This window comes from Alexandromys fortis, unplaced genomic scaffold, assembly GCF_014885135.2.
Source record: "Alexandromys fortis isolate MF-2015 unplaced genomic scaffold, M_Fortis_MF-2015_v1.1 scaffold_207, whole genome shotgun sequence".
Lineage (NCBI taxonomy): Eukaryota > Metazoa > Chordata > Mammalia > Rodentia > Cricetidae > Alexandromys > Alexandromys fortis.
The window spans coordinates 2628501-2649742 of NW_026068106.1; the positions used below are offsets into that span (position 1 = coordinate 2628501).

Consider the following 21242-nt stretch of genomic DNA (forward strand, 5'->3'; position numbering starts at 1 on the left):
TATATATTTTAGTAGAGGGACCAATATCAAGGAAGAGAATAAGTGAAGGACCTTTGTAGCCATCTGTCCACTGATGTGGTGATTTGAAAGAAAAGGGCCCCCAAAGGCAGTGGCACTGTTAGGAGGTGTGGCTTTGTTACAGTAGGTGCGGTTTGGTTGGAGGAAGTGGATCACGGTGGAGGTGGGCTTCGAGGTATCATATATACTCAAGTCACAGCAGTGAGACAGTCCACTTCCTCTTGCCTACAAGATGTAGGACTCTCAGCTGCTTCCCCAGCATTGGGTTTGCCTGCACACCACCATGTCCAGTCGTGTGGATAATGGACTGAACATCTGCACTGTAAGCAAGCCAAAACAGTTAAATGTTTTCCTTTGGAAGACTGCCAAAGTCATGGTGTTCCTTCACAGCAATAGAAACCCTAACTAAGACAATCAGGTTCCATTTAGGACAGAAAGAAGACCAGCCTAGGCCACAAGCCAGAAAGAAAAGACAGCATGCCCAAAGGCATGGCAAGGGAACGGGATGACTAATGCTCTCCTTAGCCAGCTGTGTGCCTCTAAGCAGAAACCACTCCTTGGGAGCTGCTGCTCACATTTATCTCTGAGCTCACCCAGCCTTGCCTCCAGGGAGCATAAGCTGTCAGCACCCCCCTTTTCAGGCTGCTGTCTGCACTTGCTCAGTAAGGAGCCCTTCTACCCTGACCCTCAGAGCATTCTGACTTAACACATCCCTCCTGGTCTCCCCAGTGTTTATCCTCAAATCATCTTAATGTGACCCAGGGTCCCCTAGCCTTGTATTCACACATGATGTGCACCTGCTTTGTGTGGACCTTGTTTGGATTTTGATACAAATTATTTGGCTTTAAGAAAATCCACAGGGACAGTGGAAGGAGTTGGAGTGTTGAATAGTTGTCAGAATGAAGGGAGAGTGTGTTCATAGTGTGGCAGACAGTTTGGCTTTGTGTGGGAATCGTTTGGGTTTCAGGCACAGGTAATATACTGGATAACTTTTCTTGTCTCCGTACCGCTCAACTGGTAGAAACAAATTAAGGAGTGGAGAGAAGTTTGTCTTGACTCATGGTTCAATGGCTTTAGTTCATCACGGCACAGAGGCATGGCAGCCAGACTGGCATAGTCTGGCAGTGGGAGCTTGCTGGAGGACTTGCTGACATCTTGGTGACCAAGAATCGGAGATCTCAGGCTACAAGCAGGACCAGGTTGTAACTTTCAAATGTCTGCACCACACAGCCAGAATTCTGCCACCTCCCCGGGCAGGACCACAAGATGGAGAATAAGGGTTTGGTTTTGTGCACTGGTGGACACTTTTCACAGTCAAACTGTAGCAGGTATTAAAACAAAATAAGGAGGTGCCTGTAATTTGCTTCATCTTAATCTGGGGGTGGCAGGGAGGAAGGCAGAGTGTGTGTGTTTTATTTTCATTGCTGGTCACAAACTCCTAAGTGCTTGGAGATGTTTTGACAGTTTAATTTGTGCACTCAGGTGAAAAAAGGAGAGTAAAACCCAACATAAGAAACTGGTGTTTAAAATAAAATAAAACAGTGAGTTAACTGATGCTTCCCCAAAAGTAATTCTCAGACTGCATAGTGATATCTCAGAAGATGACCTGCGCCAGCTATCTCAGAGGAACCTCTGTTTGGTCTCAGGCCCAGGACAAAGGCAACTGATGTGTTTATGTAACATACCAAAGCCAACCTGACCAGGTTCCTCCAGCATCCCTAGGTCCATGCCTGTTACAGGGTAAGACTGGCACACCCTGCACCACACTCTACACTTCTCTGCCCCAGGGGCTGAGCTGCCCTTCCCCAAGCTGCCCTTCCCTATGTAAAGCAGCCATTTGCTATACCCTTTACTCTCCTTGGTCCCCCTCATGTGGCTCAGCTCTGGGTCATGTTTACTCTGGACTTTCCCAGATGTTGCTGCCTCTGGCTATGCTCTCCCTTTTATCTAATAAGAAACCTTCATCCCCACCATGCCTAGGAGCAATCATGTCCCCTTTTTTTTTTCTGATAATAAACCTTCATCCCCACCATGCCTAGGAGCAGTCATGTCCCCATTTTTTATTCCCCCCCCATTCACTCTCCACCTGGGCGTTGCTCTTCTGCCAGTCTGTGGCGGTTCATGACCTTGAATAGAAGCATCCAGGGACAGGGAATGAGCTTAGTGACACAGTACTTTCCTAGCATGTGCAAATAAAGACATAAAATAAAGCAAGCACCTGGAAATTTAGGCAGTCTCTAAATTCCTTTCCTTAGAAAATTGATTTGAGCCAGGCAGTGGCAGCTCACGCCTTTAGTCCAGCACTAAGGAGGAAGAGGCAGGCTGAGTTTGAGGCTAACCTGGTCTATAGAATGAATTCCAGGAACCCTGATTTACCATGATGCTCTTGTACACTGTAAAGATTTATCACCCATATTCACTTTATAAAACACTGATTGGCCAGTAGCCAGGCAGGAAGTATAGGCAGGACAACCAGACTGTGAAAATTCTGGGTAGAGGAAAGGCAGAGAGTCAGTCACCAGCCAGACACAGAGGAAGCAAGATGAGAATGCCTTATTGAGAAAAGGTATGAAGCCACGTGACTAAACATAGACAAGAATTATGGTAAGAACTGGTTAATAATAAACCTGAGACATTAGCCCAAGCAGTTCATAATTAATATAAGTCTCTGTGTATTTTTTTTGGGTCTGAATGGCTGAATGACCAGGTGGGACAGCAACTTCTGTTTACAAAACCCTGTCTGGAAAAATGAAACAAACAAGAAGCAAAATTGCCTTCACTCCAGAAAGGTTGGCAACAACTCTTTTTTAGTTTCTGTTTATATGTTACCTGCTTTATGGACAGAGTGAAAATGAACCAAATACTCAAAAGGAGAAGTGAATTTAAAATTATAAAGTCCCCTTGACATACTCACTGACTCTTTGAAATCTGAGCAAATAACATTTTAAGCCACCTTTGCTAGCATGCTCTGTCTCATTTGCCAAACTCAATTACTAAATTTTAAATTATATGACCTGAGATATGACTCTAACTTTTATAGATAATAGCATAAAACCTGTCAGAAACAGCCAGAATCCATGAATTTGTGTTTGTGTCTATGTATATGTGTTTTACATTAAATTCAAAACCTATTTTAATTTCCTTAGATAAATTAGGTACTAAGAAGGTAAAAATTAGGTGAGTATGGTGGCACACAGTTTTAGTTCTGCCGTCACAGAGGCAGGGCGATCTCTGAGAGTCTGAAGCTAGACTGGCCTACATACCAAGTTCTCGGCAAGCCAGGCCTAAAAAGCACAATGAGACATTGTCTCACTGAAATACAATGAAATAAAATAACCCTTTTTAAATTATATGTAGTAATAACACAAATGACTTTTGTTTGTGTGACCTAATAAATCCTTTGTAAATAGGCTGATTTTTAAAAGACTTGGTAAAATAAATATTTCTTTACAACTGCCACTGTCTTTGCTTGGGTTTGCTCATCATACAGTTTGTGTAAACTGTGACAGATACTTTAATGTAAACATCCTGCTGCTCCTGTGATACTTTTAATGGTTGCTTGACTTGGCTATGAGCTAAAGGGTGAGGGCTCCTCAAACCTTAAAGTCTTACTGGGAGTCTAAGTCTTTCCTGTTGTAGGCCTTTAGATTCTAAGATCTGGGAAGGTGTTTGTGGCAAAACCCGTGTATCCACAAAACATAGGGGCAGTAGTTATAGAAACGAACTCTCTATGGTTCATTCTCCCTGGGTCAGCCATACAACTGGTTATGAAGGAAGGGTCAGAGCCTGCAGGTATTTTCATAGCTGTCTGTCTTCTGCTTGCTCACCTGGTGTGTAAGTCACAGACCCAGACAGACCCTGTTTTTCATACCTGTGTAATCCATGTAGAAATGTCAAACAATTCCACAAAGCATGCTAAAACAAACAAACAAACAAACAAACAAAAAAACCCCCAACAGGATTCCACCTCCATTTTACATAAGAAACTAAGATTGAGCTTTATCTGCATAACAGAGCTTATACAAGACAGAACCAAGGTTAGAGCCAACTCAGGCCAACACAGAATCCACCAAATCTTCATGTCTATCTTCTTGGATGCTACAGTTAGTAGTTTTTCAAATCATAGATACTATTTTAAATCAAGTAAAACCTGACTTTTTAGTTTGCATTTAATTGCCATTATGGTGCACACTTGTAATCTCAACACTGGGGAGGTGGAGGCAGGAGGACTGGAAGGCCAAGGTTAGTCTTGGTTATATATTGAGTGTGTGGCCAGCCTGGGCTACATAAGACTGTCTCAAACAATTAAACAAAACCCTCAAATATGAAGATGAACTAAAACCACAAAGAAATAAGGAATGTACAATATATCAGGATGGGGTGTGAAACATTAACGAACAAATAGATTAAATGCAAAGAATATTGACAAGAAAAGGGTTGAAAACAGAAAGACAAATGCTCTGACCCTATTTATATTTTACATAAACTGGTGAGATTATCAGGTAATTGTCATTTTCTAGTAGTCATTTCACCAAGCATTTTTTCCATCTTGAAAGTATGGGGTCTATACACATTTTACTCTTTGTTCTTTCTTTCTTTAAAAAAAAGTGAAAATGTACCATAACTATGTTCATAGCAGAATTGTTTGTCTTAGCCAGAACCTGGAAACAACCTAAATGCCCCTCTACTGAAGAATGGATAAGGAAAATGTGGTACATTTACACAATGAAGTACCACACAGCAGAGAAAAATAATGTCATCTTGAAATTTGCAGGCAAATGGATGAAGCTAGAAAATCATTTTGAGTGAGGTAATCCAGACCCAGAAAGACAATTATCATATGTACGCACTCATATGTGGTTTTTAAACATAAAGCAAAAAAAAAAAAACCAGTTTACAAATCACAATCCCAGAGAACCTAGACAAAAATGAGGACCCTAAGAGAGACATACATAGATCTAATCTACATGGGAAGTAGAAAAAGACAAGATCTTTTGAGTAAATTGGGAGCATGAGGACCATGGAGAGGGTTGAAGGGAAGGGGAGAGACAGGGAGGGGAGTAGAGAAAAATGTATAACTCGATAAAATCAATAAAAACAACAACAAAACAAAACAAAAAATAAAACAACAACAAAAAACCCCAAAACAATAAAAAAGTAAAGATTTGGTGGTCCAGTGACAGTCACAGTAGACTCTGATGGGATGAAGCTGGCTCAGATCAGAGCAGTATTCAACTCATTGTTACCAAACAGAATCTCTGTGGGAAGACAGAGAAAGAACCTTGGATGGTTCCTTTCTGTTCTTACTTCAATGGGCACCACAGGAAGGGTCTGGGTCCCACCTGAAGTGAGTTGAACAGCCATAAGATACCACGAGTCTCTTCTACATTGGCATCACCAATATGGGAGTACCCAGTGGAGATGAGAGGAGACCATACTTGAGGTGAACTCAAATGAGTGTCTATATTGAATTGGATGTAGTTCATGAACATAGCACAGGGACAGAGGTTTCTCCAAACTTATCAATAGGAATAACAGGAATGATGAAATCATCATTGCAGGGGCTTAGCCACTAGGGGAACAAAAACTTCGGCCAAGGAACAAAGTGAGTGTTGAGAGACCAAGATTGGGGAAGAAAAAGATTAGAAGAGTTGAGTTTTAATTTCCAGATATCTCAAAAATGAGGACCACAAATGTATAAACTGTTCAAGTTGACAATGTTTCTTACAGGTTGATACAAGACTCAGGGTTTACATGGAGGATTTCTTATCAGATTAATGCTCCCAGAGTGCTCCCACGTGGTCAGAGCATGTGGTCATCTTCCTTGATTGTTAATAAGATGTGTAAAATTGTGGGAAGTTTCTCAATACATTGAATAGAACTAGTAATGACACAGAAAACTCAGTACAAACAATCTACCTAAGATAAATGAAAACACACCTTTTCTAGTACTTATTTAAAATTGCTTATAGCAGCATCATCCCCTGTATTCAAAATCTGGAAAAAAACCCCAAATATCAATCAACAGATGAATAGATGGGAGAATGTTCCAAGGGAGTTTGCCCCAAGGACTAACATTGAAAATCCATGTTACATAAAAGAAAGAAAGCAAGAAGTGCCTGTCCTATGTGATTCACCTGGTGAGAAGTCAACACCATTTAACACCCTACAAGTGGTAAGCAGATTAGTGTTGGCTACAGATGAAGGGGTTGAGAAGGGACTGGCTGCCAAAGCACGTACATAGAGTTCGCTGCTGTCATCACTTTTGAGGTGAAAAGGGTGTTCTAGAACCAGATGGTCCATAGTTGCAGAATTCTATGAATGTCTCAAACCATTGCATGGGATCCATTTGCGGGGTGACAACTCTAGTATGTGATGCATGTCAGTAGTGGATTAATTTAAAAGCACGTTGAAAGACCATTTCAGAAAAAAAATAGAGATGGAAGCTAGTAATGTACACAGTTATACTTGTCTAAAGAATTGTATTGAACAAGGAGATAGTTTTGGTCAGGTTCTCAAGAAATGAAAACATTGGTCTTCAAAGGAAGATGAAATGGAAATAAAGTATAATGCTATAAAGAGATAAAGCAGAAACTAGAAAAGATTAAATTGAAAAGAGGATTGGAGGGCGGGGTAGTAAAGGAGGGAATATGGAGAAGAATAACATTAAAAGTCCTTTGAAAAGCCATAGGGAAACTTAATAACTGTAGAAGTTCCCCCAAACACGTACATATATGAAAGAAAACTAAAGGGAGTCACAATATAATGGGAGAAACAATGCCCCAACTATATATGTTAAGACATCGTGTCAAACCTCCAGGTGTAAGGATGGGTTACATCTTGTTGAGTCATCATCCAAAGAAGTCCCATAGGCCTTCTCCAACAGACATTACAGGCTGTTATCAAAGATCTTGGTTATTATCCATAACCTGAGAGTATGACCCTATTGTTGAAGACACAATTTACTTATGTCATTGGACATGGAGAGATCAAGCTGATTCTCAACTAGAAGGTTCACCCCTATTGGCTAGCATTCATGAAGCTGGAATGTACTTTTCACTTTTCAGAGGGGAGAAAAGTAACTGCCAATACCACCCATATATGAACACAGCAACCTACAACAGTGACCTGCCCGTGAGATACACTGTGCATTAGTGCCACAAGTGCTATGGGAGCAACACACTACTTGTACAGATTTAGGGCTCATTACATGAGATGGAACCCATACTTGACAATGCTAATGTGGCAAAGAACCTGAGATTAGATAAGTCTTAAACCTAGGGGAAAACCTACGCTTATTATTCTGTTAAAGGAGCATAGAAATACTTAACAGTATATCCATAGATGAGAGCTAGGCTCAACTCTTCTTAGCTTCTTCTTATGGTAGATGGTAATTAACAAAGATCCACAACTGGACAGTGTGCAAAGAGTAAGAGACTTTGGCACACACAGCCTTACCTGGGATGTTTTCTACATATCCTCCTCTCTATGCTCTGGAAGAGTTGGCAAACACAAAATGGACTCAATGGCTTTTTCTGTGCTTTTTGTTTTGATGCTTTTTATCTTATTGATTTTTATTTTTAGCTTATTTGTCTGTTTTGATTTTATTTTTTTCATTTCGTTATTTTCCTTTCTATTGATAGGTGAAGGGCATGAATGTGGAGGATCTGGGAGGAATTGGAAGAGTGAAGAGTATGATCAAAATACAGTGTAAGAAAAAAATTAAATAAAAGCAAATAAAAAAGATTAAAAGAGTTCCCAGATTCAAAAAGGAAGTGATGCAAGCATGAGAGACAGGTAGATCTCTGTGAGTTGGAGATCAACCTGGTCTACATAGTGCGTTCCAGGCCAGTGAGGATTACATGGTGAGACCTTGTCTCAAACAAACAAAAAGAAATACAAACGTGACTACTATAAGTTGTCATCAGTGTTTTTGATCTTGGCCATTCTTACAGGTGTAAGATTTTAAACATAAAGCAAAGAAAGCCAGTCTACAAACCACAATCCCAGAGAATTTAGATAACAATGTGGACACTAAGAGAAACTTACATAGATATAATCTACATGGGAAGTCGAAAGTGTAAAATGACAAAATCTCCTGAGTAAATTGGGAGCATGGGGACCTTGGAGGAGGATTGAAGGAGGAGGAGGCAGGGAGGGGAGCAGAGAAAAATGTAGAGCTCAATAAGTATCAAGAAAAAAAAAAAAGAAAAAAAGATGGAATCTCAGAGTTGTTTTGATTTGCATTTCTCTGATGACTAAGGATGTTGAACATTTCCTTAAGTGTCTTAGATTTCTCTGTGGAGAGTTCCCTGTTTAGGTCTGTGTGGGACCTGCAGCCCTGAGTTGATATCCTTGTCCCCATTTGAGGTGCTTATCTGCAAGGAAAACATAATAAATTCCCTCTGCTCCTGGAGCGGGGAAAGAAGGAATTTTAAGTGCATGGTGACTGGGTCCTTGATCCCTGCCAGGGTCAGGTTACAGTCCCTTCGCAGCCCCCTCCTCATTTGGTGCCATGTTATAAAACCAACCCGCCCAGCAGACAATAAAGAGAAGCTGTTCCACCTCAAGCTCATGCTCTGTGTATTCATTCAACCTGGACACCCTCCGCAGAGACTCTTGGTTCCAGCCCGCGCTGGCGCGGCAGTCTGTACTCCAATTTTATTGGATTATTTGCTCTTTTGATGACCATAGGCAAACACTCATACACATACATAAATCTTTAAAAAATATGATACCAGCTGTCCATGCCTATCTTTGAGGATAAAGGAGAAAATTTCAGATCACAACTGAATAAATTATGGATCCCCCAAAGAAAGCAGTCTATAAGGTGCATGCTTATAACACCTGTACTCGGGAGGCTAAAGCAAGGGGATTGCCACAAATCTGACAGCAGTCTGGAGAAATAGTGAGTTCCAGGCCAGTGTGGGCTATCTCAAACAAAACAACAAATAAAACAACATTTGTAAGATATTCAGGTGACTTACAGATTATGGACTAAGTCTCATTTATAAATAATTACATATTATATTACATATTTTGCCTGTCTAAAACACCAGATTGGTCTAATAAAGAGGTGAATGACAAATAGCTAGGCAGGAGAGAGACTGGGTGTGGCTGAGATGCAGAGAGAATAAATAGAAGAAGAGTGTGAAAGAGAGGAGCAAGAAAAAGAGGAGAGGAGGAAGCCAGGGGCCAGGCACTCAGCTGCACAGCCAGATGTGGAGTAAGAAGGAAAGAAAAGATATACAGATATAGAGAAAGGTAAAAGCTTGGAGCAGGCTCCCCATAGAGTGAAGAGTAAAAACAAACAGAACAAACCCCTACAACAAAGCAATGCCTCAGCATCTCAACACTAATGACATCCTACAACGAAGATCTCATTCTTGGATTTCAGTTGGTGGTTCAATCAGTCTTGTCCAACCAGCCAGGGCTTGGGGGAGGAGCCATGTGCTTCAACCCATGATTGGCAAGAATCCATGTGGGGTGAGATGGGATTATAGAGCAGTTCTTAGAGAAGCTAGATGTGCTTAGTAAGTGATGGTTATTATTAGGAAAGCAGTGGGTGATGGTTAGTTCTCTTCTTAGACTCATTACCAAAGCCTTCTCTTCCTGGAGACACCATGAAGACTTTCACATGTAAGAGCTTTATTTTATTCATGCCTTAGGCTGATAGGCTATGTGATACCTCTCCAACTTGGAGTCTTTACTGAGAATGTTGTCATGGCTGGATCATTTTCTATAATGGTTCCCAAACTCAATCAGTTGGTCTATCATAATCATGAGGAAGAACTTATTTTGTTTGCCCAGCTATCTACTTCCTCCAACTGCCTTTATTTATTTATTTATTAAAGTATTTATTAAAGATTTTATTTATTTATTGTGTACACAGTGTTTGGCCTCCTTGTATGCCTGCAGGCCAGAAGAGGGCACCAGATCTCATTACAGATGGTTGTGAGCCACCATGTGGTTGCTGGGAATTGAACTCAGGACCTCCAGAAGATCAGTCAGTGCTCTTAACCTCTGAGCCATCTCTCCAGCCCTCCAACTGGAAAGTCCTCCAAAAGGAAAGTCCTGATTAGGTAACTCTCCTGCCAATTCCTTCCCTCTCCAGTAACTCCCACAGGAGTTTTTGATCTTAATCTTCCACATCTTTGAGGTCATATGTTCCCAAGGAGGAGGTAAGTTCCTTGTTTTATAGCTTTGAATTTGTTTAAGGAATTTAGCCACGTGTCTCTCCACATGCTGTAGCTCTCTAATGGGGGATGCTTAGGAGCTATTGATGGTTATGGAAGGAAACGAATAGAGAGAAGACATGAAAGATGGGTTTTATGGAGTTCCAGCCCCTTGTCTTAGTTTAAAGATGCAGTATGTGAATGCAGATTGCAAATCTCAGTAACCTATGACATTGATGTGTAGTGGGAGCTTGGGCTGCATTCCTGCCGCCCCAGCTCCTGACTGCCTGGCTAGGTTATACCCCGAAATAACAACATACAAACTGTATTCATTTAAACACTGCTTGGCCCATTAGCTCTAGCCCTTACTGGCTAATTCTGATATCCCAATCAACCCATCTCTAATAAACTGTGTAGTGCCAGTCTTACCGGGAAAGATTCAGAATGTCTGACCTGGTGACTTGCTTCATCGCTTGCGTCTGCCCAGGAGAGGGGAGCATGGCCTCTGAGCTCACTTCCTCTTCCTCCCAGCATTCTGTTCTGCCTACTCCACCCACCTAAGGGATGGCCTATCAAAATGGACCAAGGCAGTTTGTTTATTACCAATGACCTTCCCCCATCATTGATGCAACCACTGCCATTTTGTCAATGGAGAAACTGGCATGTATATTAAGCCCCTTAGGAAATTCTAATATGAAGCAGTAGGGTTGAATAATTCATTAGATATTTTAATTCTGAATTTTGAAGTAGTGTTTTTCCACAAGCTACTGCTTTCTCTACATTTGTTTCATTCGACTTTTCATGTGTAGAGATTTGGATTTGAAGGTGAGGCAGTTGATATGCTGTATAATAAATTAGTTCTCATGTATACCATGAAGACGACCTAACTAATAAAGACACCATCATCCCCGCCCACCTCCTGAAGCCCTTTTGGTTTCTGGCAAACTCTGTCCAGATACTTCAAGGTACTATTGAATGTTCAGGGTCTATCACCTGGTCAAGAACCTCATAGTTTATCTTGGGACACAGAGATGGGCGTTTGACCTCTAGATTTGTCTATTATTTCAACTACTTCAAAATGAATATCATTTTTGTCTCTGAAAGAACTTTTGCTTCCCAAGGGAAAAGATAATATGGAAAAGGAGCCCTTGGCTTAATTGTATTATTTTTATTAAAATCCCCATGAATGACAGAAATTTCCTTTTGCAATCTGCTATTGACTTCAGAGAACACTGTGATTAAGCTATCAAGATTAATTTTGAAAGCAAAGTAATACCAGTAATCCCACCCTCTTTTTCATACTGTTTCTCCAGTCTAGGCTTGTCTTTGTGGAAGGGAGGAGAGGAATCTGTTGGGCCCTTCCCCCTGGGATGTCTGTTTATTATTATTGCTGACCTTTACTAGCAAGTACATCTTGCATCTCCTGGTGGTACATCTTACACCTCTTGGCCTAACCTCAAGCTCCTTGTTCCGCTTAGTTGTTAACTAATTTGGCCCTTCAATAACATGAACTTCTGAACCCTAGGTTTTTCCACAGTGCTGCAATCTGGTATATATAGACCACGTTCGCCCTTCAATAAACGGCCTTCTCTTAGCACCAATGTCCCGCTGTGTGGTGTTTCTCTAAATCCACAGCTCCTCACTCACAACTCCTTACTGCGGTAGCACTGGTGCCTCAGGGATCCATACATAAAGAGAGAAAGAGAAAGAATCAGAACATTTGATCGGCACCACCTGCCACAGGAAGAGGGGCGGGTCTGCCTTGCTCTTGAATTCTTTCCAGCTGTTGGCTTGCAAAGACTTGTCGCTTCTTTGCTTTATCAGTTATTCAATTAGGTTTTTTTTTGAAAGGCATTTGGAAATCAGTCTGTGGGGCTATTCTTCGTTGGCAGGGAGAAACAGAGTGCAGGCAGTCTTGGGGCAGAGGGAAACTTGGTTTAGGGGCCAAAATTCTGAGTGAAAGCTTTCTTTGCCTTGTGCTTCTGCTCTATAAACTCCTCGGAGACTGTCCTCTGTGTCTCTGTCTCTTCTCTCTCTCTAGTCAGGAATCTCTCAGTATGACTGGAAAGCCCGTGCTTCACTACTTAAATGGAAGAGGAAGAATGGAGTCCATCCGGTGGCTCTTGGCAGCAGCTGGAGTGGAGGTAAGATGCCCGATAGTAGGGTTAGTTTTCTTTCCAGGTTATTCATTGGGAGCTTACTTGGCTACAAGTCGTAGAAAACTTTATGTTCTTTTCAAGCAAAAAGGAGCTTTCAACAAATACTCTTTGAATGTTGGGCTGCTGGTGAGTTTGTTTTATGAAATAAGTGCTCAAAGTCTGTGGGGACCTTTTATAGATATTATGTTCATTCAGATAGTATAAATGGTGTTCTACAATAACTAGCAAGGAAAAGAAAGCTAAGGAGGGAAGAGTAAAAAGGAAGGGAGGACTCATTTTGCCTCCCAGCTTCTCTCAGGTCATTCTTATCAGTCTAGTGAGAGCACCACCTAATTCCATTTGCCTGAAGAGCATTAAGAGGCAAATACTTAATTTTTAAACATTAACTATTTTTTTTTCGGTGGGAGGCATGCGACACACATATCCAGAGGGCAAAGGACAACTTGTGAGAGTTTGGCTTTCTATTTTTTTTGATATTTATTTATTATGTATGCAATATTCTATCTGTGTGAATGTCTGCAGGCCAGAAGAGGGCACCAGACCTCTTTACAGATGGTTGTGAGCCACCATGTGGTAGACGGGTATTGAACTCAGGACCTTTGGAAGGGCAGGAAATGCTCTTAACCACTGAGCCATCTCTCCAGCCCCAGAGTTTGGCTTTCTTCTTCCACCATTTGGATCCTGGAGATCAAACCTGGGTTGTTAGGTTTGGAAGCAAGCACCTTTTCCCATGGAGCCACCTTGCTCATCTTCTGATAACTGTACTTAAAAGTGTAGAACAGCTCATGGAAACCAGGTATAGCAGCACACGCCTGTAAACTCTGCACTTGGGAGGTGGAGACAAGAGGATTAAGAGTTTAAGGTCATGCTCTCTGACACTGCAAGTTCAAAGCCAACACAGCCTGCATGAGACCCTGTCTCAAAAAAACAAATAAGCAAAGATATGTAAGGACATAGTCTTTGCCACTAAAATTGTAGCTGTCACATACTTTAATGAAATTGAAAATTACTAAAAATTGTTTATTTAACATATTTTGTTTATGACTCTTTGAGACAGGATTTCTCCATGTAGCCCAAGTTGATCTTCGTCTCTCTCTTTTTAAAAATAAAAATTAATAAACTTTCTTGGTTCTTCAGAATTTCATACATGTATAGAATGAACAATGATCATACCCCCCAGGACACCCCTTCCAGCTTCATGCCTTCATTTTTAGTTCTCTCGTTCTCTCTATCTCTTCCTTCCAAAATTGAGAGTGGCTCAGAGTGTGGCCCAGAGTATGTGGGTATAACATTTATTTTCAAAAGTCAATTTGATAACATGATCGTTTAGCAAAATATCAATAGCAAGTTCTACCCCAAGGCCTATGACTTTCCAAGCCATGTGCATTTGACCAGGATTACACACCCAGTCATGAGATTCATTCCTGTAGAGCAGGCCTCCAATACATTCAGAATGTGATTAGCTACCCCATGACAGTCATATCATAGTGTTATATGACACATAACAATCATATCCACTAGTTTAGTGTCTTGCTTGGCATGTTGGTGCCAGAGCATGTAGAATCCAGCACTGGGTAAGACCATTGATTTTTTTTTCTTTTAGGCGCACATGCCATGTTCTAGTACAGCAAAAGCTACCTAGCAGGGAAAAGGCTCACCAGTGTATTTGAATTGATTTCTCTATACTCTATAAACAAAGTGTGCCATATCTTCAGCAATGAAGTTTACCATACCATTATGACATATAGTCAAGAGCAAAGATGATAGCCTGTGTTGTTTTACAGACTTCTGAGGCCTCTCGATCAATAACTTGTAGGGATGAGTCCCATGTCTTGCAGTGTGATTTTCCTTTTACAATCCTTGTCTTTTTGGTGCAGCATGTCCACCAATGTGGGGCAATTCCATTCTGTTTATTTGCTCATTTAATGTCATAGTCTGAAGTTAGCTTACTAGTTACTAAATCTCCAAAAGGTTTTCTCATGTATTCTTAATTTCGGTTAGCCCATTGCCCATTCATTTTTTCTACCCCCTGCCCACACCAGCCTGAATCCTTCTTTATTCAGCTCTATGCCTGTCTTTAGTGAAGTTATTATTTACTGTTTGATTATTTTAGTGCTTGGTGTACCCTAGACACTAATCCTCTGCCACATGAAGAGCTGGAAGAGATGGTCTCTCAATCCATGGGCTGCCCCTTCATTTGCTTATAGTTTGTTTTGATTTATAGAAGCCTTTTCATTTTATGAGGTCCCATTTTTTTTTTTTTGTTTTCTGAGACAGTGTTTCTCTGTGTATCTTTGGAGCCTGCCCTGGAACTAGCTCTTGTAGACCAGTCTGGCCTCAAACTCACAGAGATCTGTCTACCTCTGATTCCTGAGTGCTGGGATTAAAGGCATGCTCCAGCCCCACCACCCCCGTTGAAATCCCATTTGTTGATTAGTTCTAATTGCTATTGGAATCTTATTTCAAAAAACCCTCTTGTGCCTATAGGTTAAAACATTCTGTCTTATCTCCAAGGGTGGATTACTAGAGAACTTTCTTTAAATTTATGGCCAGCCCCAGAGTGTTTTAACATAAAAATAGCATGCCTTCATAGAGACTGTATATTCTGTCTCAGCCCTAATAGAAGGAACCAAGGTTCCAAAAAATAGAGAAGTCTTTTTAAAATTTGTGTGTGTGTGTGTGTGTGTGTGTGTGTGTGTGTGTGTGCATTTGTGCACATGGGTACAGGAGTGTGCATGCCATAGAGTCATGTGGTGGCAAAGAACAACTCTTGGGCATTGATTCTTTCCTCTTTGTGGGATATTGGGATTGGGTTCAGGTCATCAAGTATGCTACCAAGTGCCCACCCCTTGAGAAATCTTACCAAATGCTCCCTACTTTTTCCTCCACCATTTTCAGAGAAGGTTAAGTGAGGGAGAGGGACCGAACAGAATGTGGGTAGCAGATGAGGACCTCGGTTCTAGACTGAGTGTGACATAATAAAGCCAGCTAAGTGTCAGTGTTCCCTATTGTGCAGCCTGACCTAGGGAGACATAAGGAGCACCTGCTTTCTCTATTACTAACTCTGCCAGACCTTCCTCACCCTGGTGAACCACAGAGGAAAATTAATAAGAAAGCCAACATTCAGTAGGACCATCACCTCCAGCTCAGTGAGCACAAATCTGTCTTGTCGGCCCAGCCTTTATATTTTTGTACCTTTATCTAGTCTCCCAACCTGTTCTTGTATGCCTCTGGGAACAATGCATATAGATGACCCTTTTCTATTTCATTCTATCTTTTTCTTCCTGTAATCAATATTATGTTTTTTGCTATCTATTCATGTAGAGTTGGATAGGTTGGCTAGATGTGATAGATGAAGAAAGAGTTATGGAGTATATGTCTCTGTGTAAGAGAGAGATGGGTTACTAATACTTTAATAATAAGTTTTAATCTTATTTTTGTGGATTCTTACTTTGGAATATGAAATTTTATATGAGACATGCATAGAAGATTAAGTGAACTCAATACTTACTCATCAAAAACCCTCTCATTGTTTTGAGGAGCAATAAATACTTTTAAATATAGGTTTTCTATGAAGCCTTCTATAACAAGTATAAAAGTTTTGTTACTATGTTGAAAGAATGAGAAGGTAGGTTTTGGTATCCATCCTTTGTTTTATAAGGTGGGGAGAGTCTCCCAAACCTGTAATCCATAATCAGTGGTTGAATTTCAGAGTTCAAGTCTTCAGGAATCAGGAATAAAGGCGGCCTCACACAAGCTTAACACCATCTAAGTGTTCAAGAATGCTGAGCAAAAAACCATGTCCTGCATACTGAAGTCCTGGTCTAACAGGAGATTAGGCTGTTTAATCCTATTTAACTTTCCCATTCCACAATAACAATATACAACATAATCTTACGTTCTGTGTTCTTTGCCTTATTTAGTTTGAAGAAAAACTTTTTGAAAACCGTGAAGAATTTGAGAAGTTAATCCAAGGTGAGAGAAAATCCTTTCACTCCCAGTGTTGCCTGAGACCTGTTGTCATCCCCTACTGTGAAAGGCCCCTTCTGCTCATCTCTCTAGTATTCCAAGAGCGCAGTGCAAGTCATGTGGACAGTGACCACCAGGACCCTATCTCTATGTAAGGAAGGCAGATCCTGAGCCATGTGTTATGGTAAAAATAAAATGCTTCAGCTCTCCAAGGGGTGCAGCATCAGGCCATGAGTGTCAGCAGCTTCCAGGCAGGGAGCCACGTGGTGATTGAGAGACAGAGACATGGATAGGCACGCCATGCAGAGTGAGGTTGAGTATTTATTTAGTGGGTTGTGGAAGGGAAGGGAAAAGAGGGAAGGGGAGAAAGGGGGAAGAGCAGACAGAAGGAGAGAGAGAAAGAGAGAGAGAGAGAGAGAGAGAGAGAGAGAGAGAGAGGGGGGGGGAGAGGCAGGAAAGGTAGAAGTAGGGAGAAGGGAGAGAGGCAGAAGCTGCCTCTTGAGGAGAGAGACAGAAAGGAAGGAGCTCAGGCAGGAAGCTGAAGGTAGATCTGCTTGCCCCAGGGGACAGGGGAGGTAGTAGGTAGGGTTTGTCTCATAAAGGGACAGGACAGACCATTACACCTTGTAAGAAGGAGGAATACACTCCAAACTTTCCAAGTTGTGATAATTATGACTTTGACGTTCTCCCCCCCAATAGTTCGCAGTGATCCTTTCTGCAGTTGCTTCATGGTACTTCCCTGTTGTTATTTTTTCAGTTTTCTAGGATAAAAAAGTTACTGTCTTTATTATTTATTTTTAAGATTTATTGTTTTGGCCTTTTGAGACAGGGTCTCATGTAATCTAGGCTACAAGACCTCATTATGTAGCTGAGAGTGACCTTGAACCTGCACTCTTCCTGAGTCCTGGGATTACAGATAAACACCACCATGCACAATGAACATCTTTATATTAAATTCTCTCTGCTAAGTAAGTTGTATGGTTTGGCCTCCTGGTTAGATCCAAATTGATGAGAGGAGACTGGCCCAACCCACCCAACTTCAAAGATTGTAACAGGACAAGCTCCACTGTTGCCCTCCTTGGGGGTGGTGTGTATGTGGAGAGTGAGGCAGAGATTGAGAGACAGAGACAGAATTCTTTCTAATCAAAGAGCCACTGCCACCTTACACTCCTTATTCTGTTGTGATTTCTTGGTTGGTTTACTTTGCTACAAAGCATCTTGGGAACATTGAAGATATAAGCCCAGAATAAACATCACCTGGATGGGAGCTTATGTACAGAAGAGCAAATTTCAAGAAAGACTGCATTCAGAGTGAGGGTCAAAATTTATGTGTGTTTTCTGGAAAGCAATGGCAAATGATAGAAAGAACTAAACAGTGGTACAGCATAAGACTTCAGGAGACAACCAGATGCAGAGGAGGAATGGGTAAGGAGACTGAACTCAGAATGACAACAGAGGATGCTGCCCAGGGTCAAAGGTAAAGGGTATCTAAATGAGTGGTATGGCCTTAGGGAAAGAGACTATGAAAGTAGAGGGAACACTGGTCCAAGGGAATGCTTTGCATCTACATGAATCCAAAATTTCCCAAAATATCTCAAAATTGACCCCAAATATCAAATACTTATTAGGAGCCTTGTTCCTAATGGGTCCAATGACCTGGGATGGATGTGTGAAGTTGACAAAATGATCACCTGTTTCAAACAAGTGGCTCTGGACAGATTGAACCGTTTTTATTCATACAGTTTCAATAGTTTGCATGAATAGTTTTTGTTTAAGTTTTTCAAGACAGGATTTCTCTGTGTAGCTTTGGAGCCTGTCCTGGAACTTGTTCTGTAGATCAGGTTTACAGAGATCCACCTGCCTCTGTCCCCCAAGTGCTGGGAATAAAGGTGCAAGACCTGGCTGCATGAATAGTTTTGCAATCATATTTGTTTCCTTAAGTTTCTAATAATAATTGAAACAATTGCCCATTTGTTCCCTTACCTCATTCCCCTTCTGTCTCCCAACTTTCCTACCAGAACCACTACCTACTTGATTCATGCTCAATGTTAAAAGCATAAACAGTGTTGCAAGCTACAAAGGAAGTTTTCTAAGTAGGCACACCTGCAGGTAGAACAGTGTGTCTAGCTGGCAGCATTTGCAGTTACAGCATCATGCAAAGTAAAAGAAAATTTTGTCTCTAGTGACTAATGTTTACCTCTGGTCAAATCTAAGTTCTCATCATCAACTTATCAGCCAAGACTGGATCAATCCAGTCTTCACTCTGAACTACTCTGTCTCCTAAGGGGGATACACCAATTTTCCTCCTATCATCCTGTAAACTACATAACTTAAAACCATACTCTTAATAGTTGGCATTGCTTATTTCTTGTTCTCATATCCCCTTTCTGCTTCCTATAGCGTTGACTCCTACAGTATTGGCACAACTATTACAAATGAGGGTGATTGGCTTCTATGATTTTGCTTCATTCCCTGTTCCTAGATTATTCCCATTAACTCCTGATATCATCTATTTATTATCATTTCTCTTAGACTCTTATGGTTAGAGTCATTCTCTCCAGAACAATTATGGAAATTTGTAATAACGCCATGAACTACCGTGACTCCTCCAGACTAGTCACAAGGTGCGATAGAAAGGCAACATCCTGTTCTTCAGAATCCTGAATTCATGGTCACACTTGAAACATGAAAGGCTTTAGGGGATGAATCAGGTCCAGTGTATATATCTTTTTCTTTTTTTGAGACAGGGCTTCTCTTGGGTAACAGCTCTGGCTGTCCTACAACTCACTTTGTAGACTAGGCTGGCTTTGAACTCACATAAATCTGCCTGCCAAGTGCTGGGATTAAAGGTATGTGCTACCACTTCCTGGCTCACTGTATATTTTTAACAACATCTTCTCTAGCTTACCCAGAGGAGAGTCATAAGGGCAAAGTTTTCTTAATGCAATAGCCATTTCATCTATGGCTCAAAAAGAAAAAAAAAACACCTGAAACTAGAGGCAGCAGGCAAGACAATTTGTGTAAGGGAAGCAAAGAGAACAGGTAGCACTTAGGCTTTTGGGGTTATGCCCAGAATTATACAACGAACTATCTATTGGCCTTGCCAAAAATGAGTTACATTCTCCCAGGCCTTACCAACAAGAGTATTTGTTCATATTATTCTCAGGCTTTTGTCCCCCCCCCCCCCGCAAAGTCTCATAACTCCCAGCAGCTGTCATGTTTTGCCCTCTATATAATTTTTGATTAAAGAATGTATCTTTCTCCTCTTAGGTTCTAGAAGTGCTTTGATAAATGGATTCTATGGTCCTATCTCATAAAGCATTTAGAACGAAAGGAAATGTAGTTACCACTCTGGAGAGCGGGAAATAATCTAGCGTCTCATTGTGCATTTCAAGGTGGGACCCTGATGTATGGACAAGTGCCCATGGTTGAAATGGACGGAATGAATTTGGTGCAAACAAGAGCCATCTTAAGATACATAGCTGCGAAGTACGGCTTGTATGGAAGAAACCTGGAAGAACAGGCCTGGTAAAAAAAAGACTGTTTGTTACTTAGAGCAAGAGCCAAAGTAAAACAACAACAATAATAACAGCAAAACCACCCAAACCAGAACACTAACATTTAGCATCACTAGAAGCCATGTTCATAGTATAGTTCTAGATAGAGTGAAACAAAGGCTGCTTTTGTTCTTGACTGGAAGAATCTATTGTAACCAGTTCCAAAGAGGAAGATGCCATGATAGCCCATTCCACAATATTTACCTTCAGCAAGAATTCATTTGGGTAACTACTAATAATAGGGTTCCAAATTTTTTTATTTATTTGTCTGGCTATCGTTAGTAGGGGGAGTTAGCTATGTTTTCATAAATCCATGTTTGCCTCTACCATGTGGGAACGGTACACAAAAATAAAGAAAACCCACTCATGCATTTATTTGGAGGCTAGGGTTCACTTAACCCTGTAAATCCAAAGTGGTTGTAGGAAACCACCTCATCCGAGCTCTGCTTACAGCAGCTGCCCCACCCCCAAACTCACTCCACCCCTGGCCTCCTAAACAGAATATCAATCGCCCCAGCAATCACTAGGCCTTCTATGACTCTAAGCCTTAAGTTTGTATCTTACCTAGGAGGAAAAGCAGCAACTTTAAGTTGAAAATTATTGTGTGTATTTGATAAACACTGTTGTTGGGAGAAAAGCCATCCCTTAATACTAGATGAGCTGTATTTTAAGTGACTGTCGTGGCATTGTTTTATATCAAATGGCATTTTAAGACATGTCCAGGAAAAAAAAAAAACGGACACAGAGCCAATCTTCAGAGTGCCCTAAGTAAGCCATTAAGTATTTGCTATAAGCACTGCCCCCTCCAGTCGTCTTTGCCAAGTTTCTTCTGGCTGTTTTGCTGCACCGCAGTTTACTGTGTTCCTCTGTCTTTGCATGTTTGTGCATTGCTGGTTGCATCTGGAGAGATGCTAAGACTCGGGATCTAGAGGCTGTTGCAAGGCTATTACAGCTCTTCCTCTAGGAAGAAGTAGAAACTGTCTGTATATCCATCTTTAATAATATTAGTAGTAGCTTTGGTGCTCAATGCTACCATTCCTTCCACATTTAGTATTTAGAGTAATTAGATATAAAAAAGTTTTCCCTCATTTACTATCTAGTACATGGAGGCATGGTTTCCTATACCAAAAAAAGAGCATTGACGGTGGATTTTTACCTGTTTTCCACAAATGAGAGGGCTCACCTGTATTCTGTGACAGAGACCAATTTTTATTTTATTATTTTTATGTATTAATATTTATCATTTTAGCGTCACTCTCCCTTTAAGCATTTTTTGATATATTTAATTTTATTTCAGTTCCTATTCTCATTTTTGTTCAAAATGTCCTACTTTTGGCCAGTGGGGCCTAATGACTCCTCAGAAT

The 21242-nt window shown here is 41.0% G+C and overlaps 1 protein-coding gene across 24 annotated transcripts in view; it reads left to right on the forward strand.

Annotated features, from left to right (window-relative positions):
• LOC126489682 (glutathione S-transferase-like) overlaps positions 1 to 21242 on the forward strand; it is a 48054-nt gene that overhangs the window by 20523 nt on the left and 6289 nt on the right. For 10 of the 24 annotated variants that reach the window (XM_050124073.1, XM_050124075.1, XM_050124072.1 and 7 more), the window contains exons 4-7: positions 2726 to 2807; positions 12235 to 12337; positions 16276 to 16327; positions 19717 to 19849. In XM_050124073.1, coding sequence (XP_049980030.1) covers positions 2767 to 2807; positions 12235 to 12337; positions 16276 to 16327; positions 19717 to 19849 — 329 coding nt within the window. In that variant the 5' untranslated portion in view covers positions 2726 to 2766. Of the gene's footprint in view, positions 1 to 1664; positions 1759 to 2725; positions 2808 to 6046; positions 6194 to 7661; positions 7729 to 9910; positions 10200 to 12234; positions 12338 to 16275; positions 16328 to 19716; positions 19850 to 21242 lie in introns of those variants that run through there. The other 14 variants (XM_050124091.1, XM_050124093.1, XM_050124082.1 and 11 more) reach the window with 13 other exon arrangements.